Source organism: Bufo gargarizans, chromosome 4 (assembly GCF_014858855.1).
Source record: "Bufo gargarizans isolate SCDJY-AF-19 chromosome 4, ASM1485885v1, whole genome shotgun sequence".
Classification (NCBI taxonomy): domain Eukaryota; kingdom Metazoa; phylum Chordata; class Amphibia; order Anura; family Bufonidae; genus Bufo; species Bufo gargarizans.
In genome coordinates, this window is record NC_058083.1 from 243,530,979 (window position 1) to 243,547,009 (window position 16,031).

Sequence of the window (16,031 nt, forward strand, 5' to 3'; positions counted from 1 at the left end):
CTTATGAACAAGAAGAGGACATGTTCTTTCTTACGGAGAAGAAGAGGACATGTCCTTTCTTACGAACAAGAAGAGGATATGTTCTATTCTACGGACAAAAAGAGGACATGTTCACTCTTACAGACAAGAAGAGGACATGTTCTAGCTCATGGACAAGAAGAGCACATGTTCTATTTTATGGACAAGAAGAGGACATGTGCTATCTTTTTTGAGGGAGGAACATGCGTACAAATGGATGTGGACAGCACGTGAATGACATAGAAATGAATGGTTCCGCACTTGTAATGCAAAAAATGTGGATAAGATGCGGACTGAAAATACGGTCATGCGCAGCATGCTGCAGTATTTTCTCGGTCCAAAAAATGGAAGAGGGACTGAACTATTGCATCCTTAACGGAATGCTCTCCATTCAGAATGCATTAGGATGAAACTGATTAGTCTTTTTCCGGTATTAAGCCCCTGTGACGGAACTCAATACCGGAAAACAAAAACGCTAGTGTGAAAGTACCCTTAGGCTGTGTGAGATTCCACCACGCTATTGGTGTCCATCATGTGAGAACTCACTGTTGTCATTTTCATATTTCTGCTCCTATGATGTACCAGAAAATCGAACAGAGCTTTACCCAACCTCACTGGTGCTTTGTGGGGCAGCCATCGTGATTCAGAATTTAGTGGAAGGCCTTGAGAGGAGCTTGAGGGCTGGAAAGGGAGGACCCATGGTTTTGGCAGGTACCTATGGATGTGATGCCCACTTTGGGCAGTGTCTCTCTATATGCCCTGTAGTAAGGTGTCATCAGTAGGCAGTCATAGCCGCACAGTGTAGCCTGGCAGATGGATGAAGGGTGGAGCTGCAGGCGGTAATTGTCATGTACACGGATGGATACACGGACACCATACAGGACAGACGTGTATAGGGGACATAGGGTGACAGGACGGCCATATGATGCTTGCCAGGCAAGGAGGAAGATGATGGATGCTGCTGCTGTCTTGCCAGGGAGGGATGCAGTCATCCGCCCCTCCCCCACCGCACAGTGATAACAGCTTGTGTTCATCCCCCCTTCTCCACTCCCACATCAGCCTGTATGTCAGCAGCAGCGGCGGCGGCTGCACCCGGGACAGCACGGACAGGAGGACGGCAGGGCTCCGAGGATGACGCCCCCAGCCTTGTGACACCTGGGGGGACCCGTCCCCCTCCCCAGAGCCTCTGCTAGGGATGTGCAGGGGCCCCTGTGTGACTGGCCGCTAGCGCTCCTGTAACTAGGTGGGGTGGGGGAGACAAGTGGTCCATACTGTAGCTGTGAAGGCTGAAGGTGGCCGCTCCTCCTGCCCCCTCCACTCACACCATGTCTTCTTCAATGGGGCCCAGAGGCCCCCGGCCACCCCTAGTGCCTCCCCCGATGTCCGATCTCCCCGATCTCAGCCATCTGACCGAGGACGAGAGGAACACGATCATGGCAGTGATGAACCGACAGAAGGAGGAGGAGGAGAAGGAAGAGGCCATGCTCAAGTAAGGGCATCACATGCATTCACTTCTTACCAGGAGAGCCTGGCATTCAGGTGCAGCAGGGCTGGGATGAACCCCCCGGGTGCTGCTGAATGGGGATGATGTCAGGCTCCTCATCTTGCCTCATTTCCATCCATTGACAGGTAGCACAGCTGTGATTCACTGCACTGCCTGCAAATGGAAGAGATGTCTCCATGTACTGCAATAGACAGCCTGAACTCATTAGTCTGTGGCCTGCAGGAGACCTGTCCTGGGTGGATGGACAGAGCTCCCAGGCCTACCCAGCCTGGCATGGCACCATTGTCACATAGGGACCTCCTCTGCTGAAGCTCATTCATGATGACCATTGCATGGAAGCTCTATGGGAAGCACAAATGTAGGGTGGGGTGAGAGAAGGTCCCAGTGTGTGCCCTGGTCATCTCCACCATGTCTCTGGGTGGTGGAGGGGAAGTGGGCAGCTGACTTGCGGGTCTGGGGAGCATGGGGTGTGGTTGCATTTTCTGATGGAGGAAAAGCTGAAGCCTTCTTCATCTGTCATTTTTGACTTGTACTCCCCATTTAAATGTCTGATGGGATCAGTGTTGTCCATTATAGCTAATGGTATGTATATATATATATATATATATATATATACACACTGTATGGCAGAATTACTTTCTACCATAGATCAGTTGTATCTCCATCATACGTGCATGGATTCATCATTACCATGCAGGTTGGCAGCTTGTTATTTCCATAGACTGAATGAATGAAATGGGATGTAGTTGTTGGTCTGCCATATGAATCCCCTGCTGTTTTATAACCCATGGGCCTTGCAGGAAGAGAACGGTTTCAGTACTGTCATAAAGCACAATCAGTTTGCAATCGGGAGGGCTTGGATTTTGTCTTCACCTGTTATATTCTCCTCTTAAATATATGGTTGGGTATCCTCAGTAGAAGAGTAGACACTTCTGACCATGCCAGAATGGCCACCGCAGCTGAACTATGTGTATGTGACCACACTGGCCTGTGGAACATTTGCAAGATACAGCAGATTACCAATGACCAGTGGCTTCAATAGTCCTGTATCTTTAAAAATTTTTTTTTTTTTTTTGTATTTTTAATGACAAATTAGAAACAGAGAAAAATAAAAAAATGTCCATCTGTTTGTTGGTGAAAAGCCAACATCTTATAGCGTATTAACCTGTTAACATCATACTGAGAAATCTGAGCTAATTCACAGAGGAGCATGATGTAGGGATTAGGATTAAGCTGGCCTCTTATGAATGAAATGGTTATGTCACATACAGCATGGCGGTTGATGTAGTCTTGGGTGGGTGTGGCACATTTTAACAGTTGGCAGCATGGTAATATAGCATATTGGCGACCAGGACTTGGGTAGCCTCATGTTCTTAATGTATCCAGCACATTGAAGATGGCACAGTAATGTCAATGATTTCTCTTGGAGCCTTGGACATACTTTATAATATCATCTTACCATACCATGATGACATCCACGGGACACAAGATATCTCTGCTTATGTAGGGGTAGCAGTGAACATCTTGTGCTTTGCCCACTGACTTGTCCAATAGATCCATCAGTCTCTTAGGTCCATCATGACGATGTTCACATAGTTCAGGGGTGGTAGATCTTTTAGTCACTGTGCCCAAACTGACTCTATTTTTTGTGTGCCAGGGTATCAATAAGGCCGGAGCTACAGGGCAACAAACATTCCAGCACAATGTATTCAGTATGTTATAGCAATATACCTTGTTTTTTTTTTTGTTTTTTTGTCTAAGCCAATGGTCCTCCATATCAGGGCTAGTGTGAAATACCTTGAGGAGCACTGTCCCTGGGTTGGAGAAAGTGACTGCGGTCTGGTGAGCAGAGGCAGAGAAAGAGCAATCACTGCAGTTGCGCTTTGGATGGTACTCAGTGACCCAAGTGCTATGCAGCCTCCCCTCCTCATTACCCTCCAGGACAAGCTGCATCTCCTGCCAAAAGTGACAGCAGGAGATGGACCTTTAGCTTGCAAATTCTAGTGGAAGATGCTGCTTGTTCTTTAGGTGTGGCAGGAAAATTGCCCTGTGTGTGTCACTTCTACCCCATGTGCCACCCATGTCTAGAAGGAGGACCTCCTTCCACACTCATTTGGCTGGAATTTAGCCGGTAGAGGTGTTCTGGAGTCGGACTATGGAAACAGCTGAGAATGCCGTGCTGTTTCCATAACTCTCATACAGGTATAGCACAGCCCTCTCTGGCTGTCTCATTCTGGCCAGAAGTCGAGGGTCTCATTCTAGAGATGGACCTGCACTACATACGCACAGGTTGCAATCCATCCCGTACCATGATTGCATAATAATCCATACAGTTTTTATTTGTGGAGCTTTGATGAGACATCTTCTCATAAATGTTCTCATATATAATTTTTACATTTTGTGGTTGTATGTTGTGGTTGAGGGCTCATTCTAGTCTCCCATGTATGTAGGAGTGGAAGAACTATAAAGTAGTTGGTCATTAGTAGTAGTAGGTGTAAATTCTTCAACCTCATTGAGTGGCCCTACGGATTAGGTAAAGTCGGAAATGCTTGCATAAAGGGGTCCACTTTGAAAATGCTTCCCTTTCTTTTGCACATATAGAGGCTGGGGATACATGGCAATCTAGGCTGTGATACACTCCACGTGGCCAAGGATTACTGTGTAGCTGTACAGCTATACAACCGAATGGTGTTGCAAAGAATCCAAGCTCGCTGGATTTTTTGGCAATTCTGTGGTTGCGGCAACAACTTGAGAGTTGAGCTGCAACACCATTCAGTTCTGCGGCTGAACTGCTACACAGCGATCCTTAGTTGCGTGAAGTATGTTGCGACCAAGATCGCCTTGTAGCCCCAGCCTAATTTGAACAAGAAACTTTAAAGTGGCATTTTAGACACTTAGATCATATCCACATAATATGCCATAATGTTTCATAGATACTATTCCCACCTCTGGAATCCTTCACCTATCTCCCGATTGGGCTTCCCCTAGCTGGCTGGTGAGATGGAGAATGAATAAAGAGGTGGCCACCCATATTTTGTGTGTTTGTCTACAAAAGTTTTTATTACTTGGCCAATTAAAAAGTTAAAAGGGTTGTCTTAAGAAGACAGCTGTTTCCATAGCTCATACTAGGGTATATGGTTGTCACAGAGGACTTTATGAACCATAGCCCAAACCACTAAAAAAAGTTGGCTCCTGATTTGATAAACTTAGCTCTTCATCTATTACATGATCAGCCAATATAAATGCCGTGACCAGATGAGGCTTTCCTGTTTATACCAGATGATCGCCAGAGATTCACCATGCTGGAAAAGCATTGATCAGTTGATTGTTGGTCTTGGTATAGCTGAAGAGAACTTGCATTGTTCAGGCTCCATGGCTCATGGGATGTCTCCTCTGGAAATACAGCCCCTGCCTGTAAACGTCTTGCACAGATGGAGTGATGTGCCCCTTCGGTGACACGTCACCGCGGAGGCCAGTCAATGGCTTTAGTGGCACATATGACCCAGTCTGTACAGGAAGTTTACAGGCAGAGAATGTGCAACACGCCAGACCTGCAGGGTATGACGAAGTGAGATCTTGGTTATGGGCAATCGAGGGTTACTCACTATATTGGAGAACCCTGGGCAGGTGCGTGGCAGCGAAGGAGAGGTAGACACGGTTCCTCTGGGGCACGCTCTGTATATATGGACCAGGCCTGATGGTGGATGAGGTGCCCTGGATGTTACGGGTATTTTGAGTGCCTGGGGCAAGGTCCCTGTTGTATTCGTGACGCCAGTGCCTTTGGACGGTGGCACGCCGGTTGGTGGTTGGAATGATGGAGGTACACAAGTAGAATAGTGAACCAAACGTAAACTTTACTGAACAATCCAACTTTGTACAGCAGGTAGTAGTACAGTCTTTCATTCACAGTTCCACAAGTAGGCTTATTCACAATATGGCAGGCAATAGCTATGCAAGATACGCAGAGGGTAATTTCACAAGCACTCAGCAGCAGGTTGTACTTTTCCTCAGAATCAATGTACACTGTCCTTTCTAGAACTCCTGCTCTGGCTCTATCTCCCAAGGCCCGGATGCCTAAAGGGTGGCTTAAATCCTTGGTTACTGTATTCCTCAGGTATTATATTCTTGCTGCACTTTCTAGTTTCCTCTGCCCATCAGGGTTACTTAGCTTACCCTGGATCGCCTTCTCTTGTAAGGTGGATAACTATGGGTTTCTCCCAGGAGGTTGGGTCCTGCAACTGGGGTGTCTCTACTGAGCTGATCCTAGCTTCAGGAGCTTCAGGTGGACAAAGTAACTCCTCTAGTCCCCTGGAATGAACTAACACTTCCCTGTCTGGGCCTTCCTATATGTAACTAGGGCTCTCCAGCTCCCTCTAACGTCTGGGAGGCTAAACTACACCCTGACAGGCCTGACACCCATATAATACAGGGAAAACAACCGCATGAAATTAAATGCAATGAATACACATTAACCTGTGCAGTGCCCACCTTTACCTAGTGGGACACTACAAATGGAAGTCGTGATGCCACAGAACCCAACCGGAGCAGTGGGGAGCAGGTACGGATGACTCTCCAAAAAGGTTTTTGTTGAGTGGGAGGAAATAAAAAAAATCCTGAACAACCACTTTAAACCTTTTTGTAAGATATATTTGTATAGAATAAATTAGTAGATTAACAGTTCACCTCAATGTAGAGTTTGCCAAAATGAGCTTTCAGCAGTATAGTACGACAGCTCTGTGTAGAAGGTAGAGGAGGTCTAAGTAAGATCATTTTGGTGGTAGGTGTGCTTTAAAAAAAATAAAAATGGAGAACTTTGTAAATACATTGCATTACTTATCGCTCACTGATTGTGAGTATTAGTCCTGGGTTATAGTCCTGAGGAGGATACCAGAGTTTGAGCTTTGATTTTAATAGCAAGTAAAGAATTATGATAGTCAATACCAAATCGATACTTTGCAAAAAAAATAAAAAAGTGTAAAGTCCTTCCAAATGTAGGTGGGAGGTGGTACATGATGGGGTTAATGTAAGGCACATCATAGGAGTTCAAATTGATAATACCATGTGCCTCACATTAATAGTAACCCCATCACGTACCTCCTCACGTAATGGGCAACATGGCGTTAATGTGTGGAGGTATGTGATGGAGTTACTTCCTATTATTGCAAGGCACATGGTTTTATCAATTTGGACCTCCATGTGCCTCATATTAATAGTAAATATAATGTACCTCATCATGTACTTCACATTAACCCCATGTCGTCTGTTATGTGAGGAGTTACTTGATGGGGTCCCTGACTATTAACGTGAGGCACATGGAGGTACTTTAGTAAAAACACCATGTGCCTCACATTAATTATAAGCTACCCCCATCATTTATCTCACATAACTGCAATGTTCCTCTATGCTGCTGGCTGGCAAGCAGAGCCCTATGCTCCCTCCCTGACACCCCCCATCAGCCTGCTCCACATTTTCATTGGTGGCAATGGCCGTCCGTCACAGTGGGAAGGAAGGGACACTCTTCTTCATTCTCCCCATGCTGCCGCTGATGAGAATATGGCATGCAAACAGTAGCACAGCTTAGTATCGAAAGACTGAAAATGTCAGTACCCAACCCAACAGGGCATCAAAGTATCGAAAAAACATCAATATTTCGATACCCGGTACTCTCGCCCACTTTGCTGGTTTCAGAGCTCCAGCGTTTGTGCACATTAAAGGGTGGTCTAGCCTTTAATAAGTGATAACCTGTTTTAAGGTAAGCTGATTGACGGGGGTCGTCTGACCCGTCAGCTTTTCGGGTGTAGCTTCATCACCAGAAGTCAGCACCAGAACTACACAGCACTGTAGTAACAAGCTCCCCACTACAAGGTGGACGGGGCAGTGTAGTTTTAGTACTGACTTCTATAAAACAGCATGATGGGGGGGGGGGGGGCTGCGGGGTGTTGGACCTCCACAATTCAGCTAGTGATGGCTTATCCTGAGGATAGCCATACTGCCATCACTTAGCAAAGGCTGGACAACCTCTTTAAACCATGCTCTGTAATGTGATGTAGGGAAAAGGGTATTAGCATGGCATCACGTGGCATTATGAAATGCACTACATACTGTACATATTGCCTTTCGGGCATGTTTGTATTGCATTTGAACATTTTGGGCAGTATTTTAATAACATGCTATGGAAAAACACCCAAAAACTATGGGGGAATGCAGTCTGTCATGATATATTTCACACTATGTGTGAAGAAAGCCTTAGGCTACTTTCCCACTAGCGTTTCTATTTTCCGGTATTGAGATCCATCACAGGGTCTCAATACCGGAAAAAAACGCTTCCACTTTGTCCCCATTCATTGTCAATGGTGACAAAACGTAACTGAACAGAACAAAATGCTCCAAAATACATTCCGTTCTGTTTGGTTGCGTTCCCATAACGGAGAGCAAACTGCAGCAAGCTGCGGTTTTCTGTCAGCATGGGATGCGGAGCAAAACGGAACGGAATGCATTTTAGAGCATTCCATTCTGTTCAGACACAATAGAAATTGGATCTGTCCCCCATTGACTTTCAGTGGAGTTCATGACGGATCCGTCTTGGCAATGTAAAAGATAATACAACCGGATCCGTTCATTACAGATGCAGCCAGTTGTATTATCAGTAATGGAATCGTTTTTCCTGAGCCCTGCTGGATCCAGCAAAAAACGCTAGTGTGACAGTAGCCTTAGGCCATCAAAAACGGAAAGTCTGTCAGTTTTTCATGGACATTTTTCAACCATTTGTGCATCTATTTCCTGGCCGTCTGTCTGTCTGTAACGCCCATTTTGCATCCATTTTTAACAGCCATTAAAAACAGATGAATTCAATTGGATTATTATTATTTTTTTATCCCAACCACTACAGTGCCCTCAGTATACATAATGCCCCCCATGGTGTCCCTTGGACATTAAATGCCCCCCATTGGGCCCTCAGTGTGATTTTTTCCCTCTTAGTTTCCCCAGTATTATTAAAGGGGTGGTCCAGGTTCAGAGCTGAATCCAGACATACCCATAATTTCACCTAGGCATAATTTCATGCTCCGATGCTCTCCCTTGATCTGCGCTGGATCGCGCAGGGCAAGGGCTCTTTTACTTACAATAACACACTGCCGGGCGGCGGCTTCTGCCCAGCAGTGTGTTCGGTGATGTCACCGGCTCTGATGGGCGGGCTTTAGCGCTGCCCTAGCCGTTTTACAGGGCTCACTGCTGGGTGGAAGCCTCCGCCTGGCAGCCCTATGAAGAGGCCGATTCATCACCCGAACGCCAGAAAATGCCTTTGCCCTGCGCGATTTAGCACAGGACAAAGGAGAGCATCGGAGCATGAACTGCTCCGATGCTCAAATCAGGGGGGCTGCCGGGGTGAAAATGAGGATATGTCCGGGTTCAGCTCTGAACCCGGACAACCCCTTTAATGCCCCCATTAGTGGCCCCAGTATAAAGAATGCCCTTATTAGTGGCCCCAGTATAAAGAATGCCCTCCTTGGGTCCCCATTCTGCTTGTTTTAAAAAAAGCAAAAAAAAAACCCTCGTCCACTTTCACTTGCAGGGAAACTCACTCCTCACTGGATGCAGCAGGACTTGCGCTCCTAGCATGGTGGCGTCATCATTCTGGGAGTGCAGGTCCTGCTGCATCCAGTGAGGAATGAGTGTCCCTGCAAGTGAAAGTGGATGAGGTGAGTATTTTTCTTTATTTTAACCCCTGAAAGGCTGTTAGATGGGCACACTCCTGAAATGGGCGTTAGACGGATGTACTCCTGTCTAAACGGCCGTTAATTTCAAAGAGGTCCATCTGGCTGATGGCCAAAAGTAGGAATCTTCCTATTTTTTGACAGAAGTTATTCACTGGCCGTTAAAAAAACAGCAATGTGAATAGGTTCTAAAAAAACAGCCGTTACCTTGACATGATGTCTGTCAGTAAGCAATGTCAAATGGGTTTTCCAGGTGACCTATCTTTAGGGCAGGTCATGAATATCAGATTGTTGGTTTTCCACTCCCAGCACGCCTACTGGTCAGCTAAGGAGCTCCAGAGGTCCACAATAGGCTCATCTCTGCTGCAGTACCGCTCCTGGCCACTAGAGTACGTAGCTATGCCACTTACTAGTGCATGTGCCAGCCAACTGATCTGTGAGAGTGCCAGGAGTGACCTGTCCTAGGGATAGGTTATCAGTATTAAAGTCCCTGAAAACCCATACATGTGAATGCAGCTCGGGACTAAACAGTCCGATATAAAAGCAATGAACTTACAAAGGTGGTGAATATTGTAAGCAGATTTACGTAAAACTGTAAAATGTATACAGTCATAAACAGTATCTTTAAGAATATGACTCTATTCACACCACATGTGGACCCTATAGTCAAGTTCTGCATTTTTGACAGTGATTTTTTTTTGCAGCTTTTTGTCAGACAATATTTGTCACATACCCAATGTTTGACTTCCATTATAAAGCAAAAGAATAGGAAGCCCATGGGTAAATTATTAGCGTTCGGGGCTCCGCTTGTGAGCTCCGTTTGAAGGCTCTCACAAGCGGCCCCGAACGCATCCGTACAGCCCCAATGCATTCTCAGTGGATGCGGATCCGCTCAGAATGCCTCAGTCTGGCACCGTTTGTCCTCCGCTCCGCTCAGAAGGCGGACACCCGAACGCAGCTTGCAGCGTTCGGGTGTCCGCCTGGCCGTGCGGAGGCAAACGGATCCGTCCAGGCTTACAATGTAAGTCAATGGGGACAGATCCGTTTGAAGTTGACACAATATGGCTCAATTTTCAAACAGATCCGTCCCCCATTGACTTTCAATGTAAAGTCTGGACAGATCCGTCTGAGCTACTTCCACACTTACAATTTTTTTTTTTTAAATCGAATGCAGATGGAAACGTTCTGAACAGATCCCATCGTCTGCATTATATGAGCGGATCCGTCTGTGCAGACCCCAGACGGATCCGCTCTGAACGCAAGTGTGAAAGTAAGGATACATTCACACCACTATCTCTGTCTTGCGGCAAGCATATCACGGATCCGCAAAATACAGAGGCGTTCCATGTGCATCCGGCGCTTTTGCAGTGCTCCATTGTAATGATGCGAACAGCACACTGATGACATCCATGTGCTGTCCATGTACAATGAACGGGTGTGCGTGTGATCTGCAAAAAATATGCAGTTTGGACGTGGACCAAAAATACAGTCATGTGAATGTAGCCTAAAAGTCAGTTGTGGAATTGTCATTTTTTCCCCACCATATAGGTTTGTTACTTACCCATAGGATAGGTGATGAAAATATGGCCCCTGAGGTCGCAACCATTGTTCAACTTCCTCCAGAACAGCACCGGGACAAAGAAGAGTGTGGGTGCAATGGTGGTCTGACATATGAGCTATACCTCGATTTTAAATTATGTTGGAGCTTTTTATTTTTTGAATTGGTTCAATTAGCTAAAAATTCCACAATTCTCTGATTACTGGACCAGCTGCACCAAAAGTATATTTTTTCTTTATCATTTCTTTACGTGGATTATTTAACCAACAAAATGGTTTATTTAAGTTACTTTGGACTCGCACTGCTGTATGGACATTTGTGAATGTGAGATTTGTGCTCAGGTACCCCAATATCTGATTGAGGGGGTCAGTCACCTCCACCGATCAGCAGTGTGGACTACACAGCTCCATCCATTATGTAGCAGACGATGCCGGTTACTACATCGCTGCTCCCATTTCTCCACAACCCCTTTAAGATAGCTCCAAAAACTGTACGTGTGATTCTAGCCTAGGTTCTCCTTTCATATCTTGAACATACTACAACATGATTCTGACTGCTTCATCTAAAAGTTCAAAAAGCAATATGCCTAACATTATTACTAAATTGATTTGATGTTATGTTCATTGGTTTTATAGTTACCCTTCCAGAATATTACAACCTGAGCATACTCCAGCCCGTGAGACAATCAGTTTGAGAATTGTGATTGAAGTAGCTGTTTGAGAACTTGATTTTTGTTGTCCAAGCCTGACAAGTCCCCCGAGGACAGGTCTTAGAACCACAAATATAAGGTTACACCTTAACTATGTGAGGTTAGATGTCCATTAGTTTGAAGGCTCCCCGGCGACTGAATTGTCAAAATCCTCAGCATTTTTTCCTAATAATAAACCATGGTAATAACTAACATGCACAGTGTTATCTCTTGTGGTGATCAGGAACACAAAAAGCTTCTCCTGCAGAGGGTCAGTTTATTTTATCATGTTATTTGGTCACATTTCTGACTGCTCAGCAGTTAATGCATCAGTATTTCGATGCACAGTGCTCATTGAGGATCATGGAGCTGACCATGGTACTGTAGACCTGTCATGTGCTATCCATGGTCCTATAGTTTAGAGAGAACCTGCCACTTCATCTTCTACCGTAAACGACCACCATACCGTTATATTGCTGTGCAATAGCTTTATCAGCATGCCCCTGTGTACAATGTGCTTATTACCATTATGAAGAAAATGAACGTATACTGGGCACACCATATGGCCAGTATCTCTAAATAGTCATCTGGGCGGAGTCATTCAATATATATTGTGCTATTTGGCTAATAGGCGTGATCAAAGCCTACACTGGTCACATAGTTCATGAGTCTGCCATATTCATGATGGAATATGAAGAAGTATGGTCAGCACCCGATTCGGTATGCGGGAAGGAGAGGTCTCCAACAAACACAGTGTAATGAACTCCCAGCAGACGCTCAATGTTTACAATTTATATGCTCATTCATTTCCACAGGTATACATCCATAAAGCGGATGTGTTTCAGCTGAAACGCGTATGTTTTATGGATATATACCTGTAGAAATAAATGAGCAGATAAATTAAAAACATTGAGCGTCTGCTGGGAGTTTGTTACACTATTGTCACGGCTGTGTGGCACGGTCTCATTGTTGTTTGCCGTGATACGTTAGCCGTGCATGCTTGTTGCCTGGGGCAACGTGTTGTTTATTCAGCATGTGTGTGCTTTGCTCCTTTCTCCTGGTTCCTTCTCTGTCTGGTGTGTGTAGGGTTGTGTTCCTGGCTGGGTGTGGTCACTTGGTGCTATTAGCCTGTGGCTGGTAGTCTAGGGTTAGTTGTCTTCCAGCCTCTGTTGGTGCTGGAGCTATGCTCCTGTCCTGGGTGTTCCATCTGCCTAGTCCTTGAGGGCCACCTTGTGAGACATTGATATCATCTCTATGTCATCTCGATGTCACCTTCCCTTCCTTTTCCTATTCTGTGTTTGGGTGGGTGTTGTATGTCTAGTTGTTGTTCCATGTCTGGTCTGTCCATGATGTGTATAGTCCTGTATGGATGCTAGACATGTCCCCTGTCTGTGCCTTCGGTGAGAGTGCTCCTGGGTTCCACGGAGGGGGAAGAACAAGTCAGTGTGCAGTTCTGCCTCAGGCCGCCAGTCATCCTGTCTGCATGGGGGTCCAGGCAGTTACTGGTGTGCTGGGTTCTGTGTTTGTTGTTTGTACTGTGTCCTGTATGGTGTTCGGGTTCAAGTACATATACATGGATTCCAGCTTGCTGCTCGCTGTCATGTCTCTATGTTTCTAGGCCTGTGGGAGATTCTGGTTCATCCTTCTGGTGGAGGAAGCGGTCGTCTCTAGTCCTGACACTATAACCCGTGTTCTACAGGGTGTGTTTGGGCCCTAGGTTACGGTGTATGAACTTCCCTACCATTCATACTGTTAGTTAGTCAGGACTAGCATTAGGGTGGCATTAGGAGGTGCCCTGCTCCCTTTCTCCAGTGTCCAAGCCTAGTTTCTACTCCTGTTTACCTTTGGTGTTCGGTGGGGAATTTCCTCCCACCCCCCACCGTGACAACTATATTTATGATGGAGGAGGTTGGGAGGAGTGTATTATAAACTACTGTATGTACACAGTGTATTCTTTTATTACTCCAATTAGCCAAATTAGCCTATTATTCCATATGTTTGTGCTGTTTTAGCTAATACGTACATAGGGCAGCATAGACTCATGGCAGATCCACTATAAAGGGATGCGTCATCAGAAAAGGTTATTTTTTTTAACTCAATATTCATAGAAAACTATTTTTTGCTTAGATTTTTGGCTGTGTTTTTCAATTCGGCAGTACTATGCCATTAAAAACGAAATACAAAATATTGTCCTTCTGCAGCAGTCAGCACAGAGATAAACTCCTTTATAAATAGGTAATTCATTGTCATTTTACTGCTGCTGTGAGGGGAAGAATTTATCTGCAATGCAATTCTCTTTATAATGGTAGGTGTAGAATTGGGTCAGCACTATTAGAGTTTTTATAGGCCTAGATAAAGATGCCCACAGAAGAGCATCTCATTGATTAGTGTAATGTGTGATGCTCTACAGGCGTCTCTCTCTGGTTACAGTGATGGTCTGACTGTGAAAGTCAAGCAAGACTATCTGATGTGCTGAAAGTCCAGACAAAGAGGAAGTTAAAGAGCCAGGACAGGAAGTAAAATACATGGAGAGACTTACAAACTCTCTCCAGAAAACAAACAATTTTTTATTTTTTTATAAAAAATTAATAAATACTTGAAATAGTCACATATAGGCTGTTAGTATGTGCTAAAACCCTTTTTTATGGAAGTGTCCCTTTAATTGTACATGAGTCTAATCATTGTACTGTACAAGACTATACGTGAAACTCACGCTTTGGGAGAATTCACACAACCGTGTTGGTTTTGCGGTCCGCAAATCATGGATCCGTGTGTTCCGTATGTCTTCAGTTATCTTTCCGTTTCCGTTCCGTATAATACGGACGTGGTGCTTCCGTGTGTCATTCGTTTTTCACGGTCCGCAAAAAACTGAAATGGGACTGAAATAGGGTTTCCTAGAATGTTTTCAGTCCAGGGGTCTGCAAAAAACGGATGACATACAGATGCATTTCAGTGTGCTATCCGTTTTTTACGGACCTATTGGGGCGACGAACCGCAATTTGCGGCCAAGTATAGGACATGTTCTAAAATAAAAGGAACGGACACACAGAACGGACAGCACACGGATGACAATGAAAGGCATTCCGCAATTTTCGCGGACCCAAAGAAATGAATGGGTCTGTGCATTGTCCGCAAAAATTGCAGAACGGACGCGGAAGAAAAACACGGTCGTATGAATGCTCCCTTAGGCTGGGTTTACATCACGTTTGTCGTCCATTTAACATATATGTTAGGAAAAAGGGATACAAAAGCATAGCACACCACGTTTTTCCATCAATAGAACTGTATGGTGACGATGCCGCTGCATGACATCCGTCAGAGGCATCTGTTTAACTCATACGTTTTTTTGTATGCGTTAAACAGATGGCAAAAACGTGATGTGAACCCAGCCTTACTGTGCAATCAGTTGCTTGTGAGTTCATTAGTAGTCCACAGAGATGAACATATACATATACATGTCATGTTTCGGTCTTGAAATATAGACCTTCCTCAGGCACGGACTGCATACAGCAGGAAGTACAGTACTCTCCATGGCTTCTCCATAGCACTGTTCTACCCAGCGCTAGAGTGTACTTCCTGCTGTATGTAGTCCATGTCTGAGGAAGGTCCATATTCCAGGACCAACACATTACGTGTATATGTTCATCTGTGTAGAGCAGGGATGCTCAACCTGCGGCCCTCCAGCTGTTGCAAAACTACAACTCCCAGCATGCCTGGACAGCCTACAGCTATTAGGGCATGCTGGGAATTGTAGTTTTACAACAGCTGGAGGGCCGCAGGTTGAGCATCCCTGGTGTAGAGGGTTGTGAAGTAAACTCACAAACAACTGATTCTCTGTTTGAGTATCAAGTATCATTCTTGCTATCATACGGAGTAAGGTCCTACATGATGGAGTGCAGCATATCCTTTCTATACATTGTATAATGCACTTATTAGTTTGCTTTCTTTACACTGATTATCTATGCTCTTATATTGGTATCATTTGAGCATGTTATGGTTGTATTAATTAACATAGCTTTATTTTACACTGCTATGGTGTTATACATAGTATTGTTTTTGTAGTGTATGGTAGTGATGGCACTGTATAAGGGCTAATTCAGACGGCCGTATGCCGCCTGCAAAAATGCACATCCGTTTTTTTGTGGATTAGATGTGTACCCATTCACTTCTGTGGGGCCCTTTTCTTCCATTCCACGACTCCGCAAAACAAATTAAACATGTCCTATACTTGTCAGTGAAAATCAGGATGTGGCCCCATTGAAGTCTATGGGTCCGCAAAAATATTGAATGTTAGGCTTCAAGCACACAAACGTATTTTCTTTCCGCGTCCATTCCGTATTTTTTTTGCGGACCATATACAGAACCATTTATTTCAATGGGTCCGCAAAATGGTAGTGCGTCTTAGAAAGCGAATGCTGCCATTTTTTATCTGCTGACACTGATACATCGCCGGCTGCTATGCTGCACAGTGCGGCCTGCGATGTATCAGCGGGGAGGGAGGAGGGGCTTGAGGCCAGCAACTGATACTGCGATCGCAGCATGGCCCGGTGC

General features: G+C 45.1%; 1 protein-coding gene across 7 annotated transcripts in view; it reads left to right on the top strand.

Moving 5' to 3' along the window:
• The first annotated feature begins 1,237 nt into the window (after positions 1–1,237).
• RIMS1 (regulating synaptic membrane exocytosis 1) overlaps positions 1,238–16,031 on the top strand; it is a 400,438-nt gene continuing 385,644 nt past the window's right edge. For all 7 annotated transcript variants that reach the window (XM_044292437.1, XM_044292436.1, XM_044292439.1 and 4 more), the window contains exon 1: positions 1,238–1,507. In XM_044292437.1, coding sequence (XP_044148372.1) covers positions 1,344–1,507 — 164 coding nt within the window. In that variant the 5' untranslated portion in view covers positions 1,238–1,343. The remainder of the gene's footprint in view (positions 1,508–16,031) is intronic.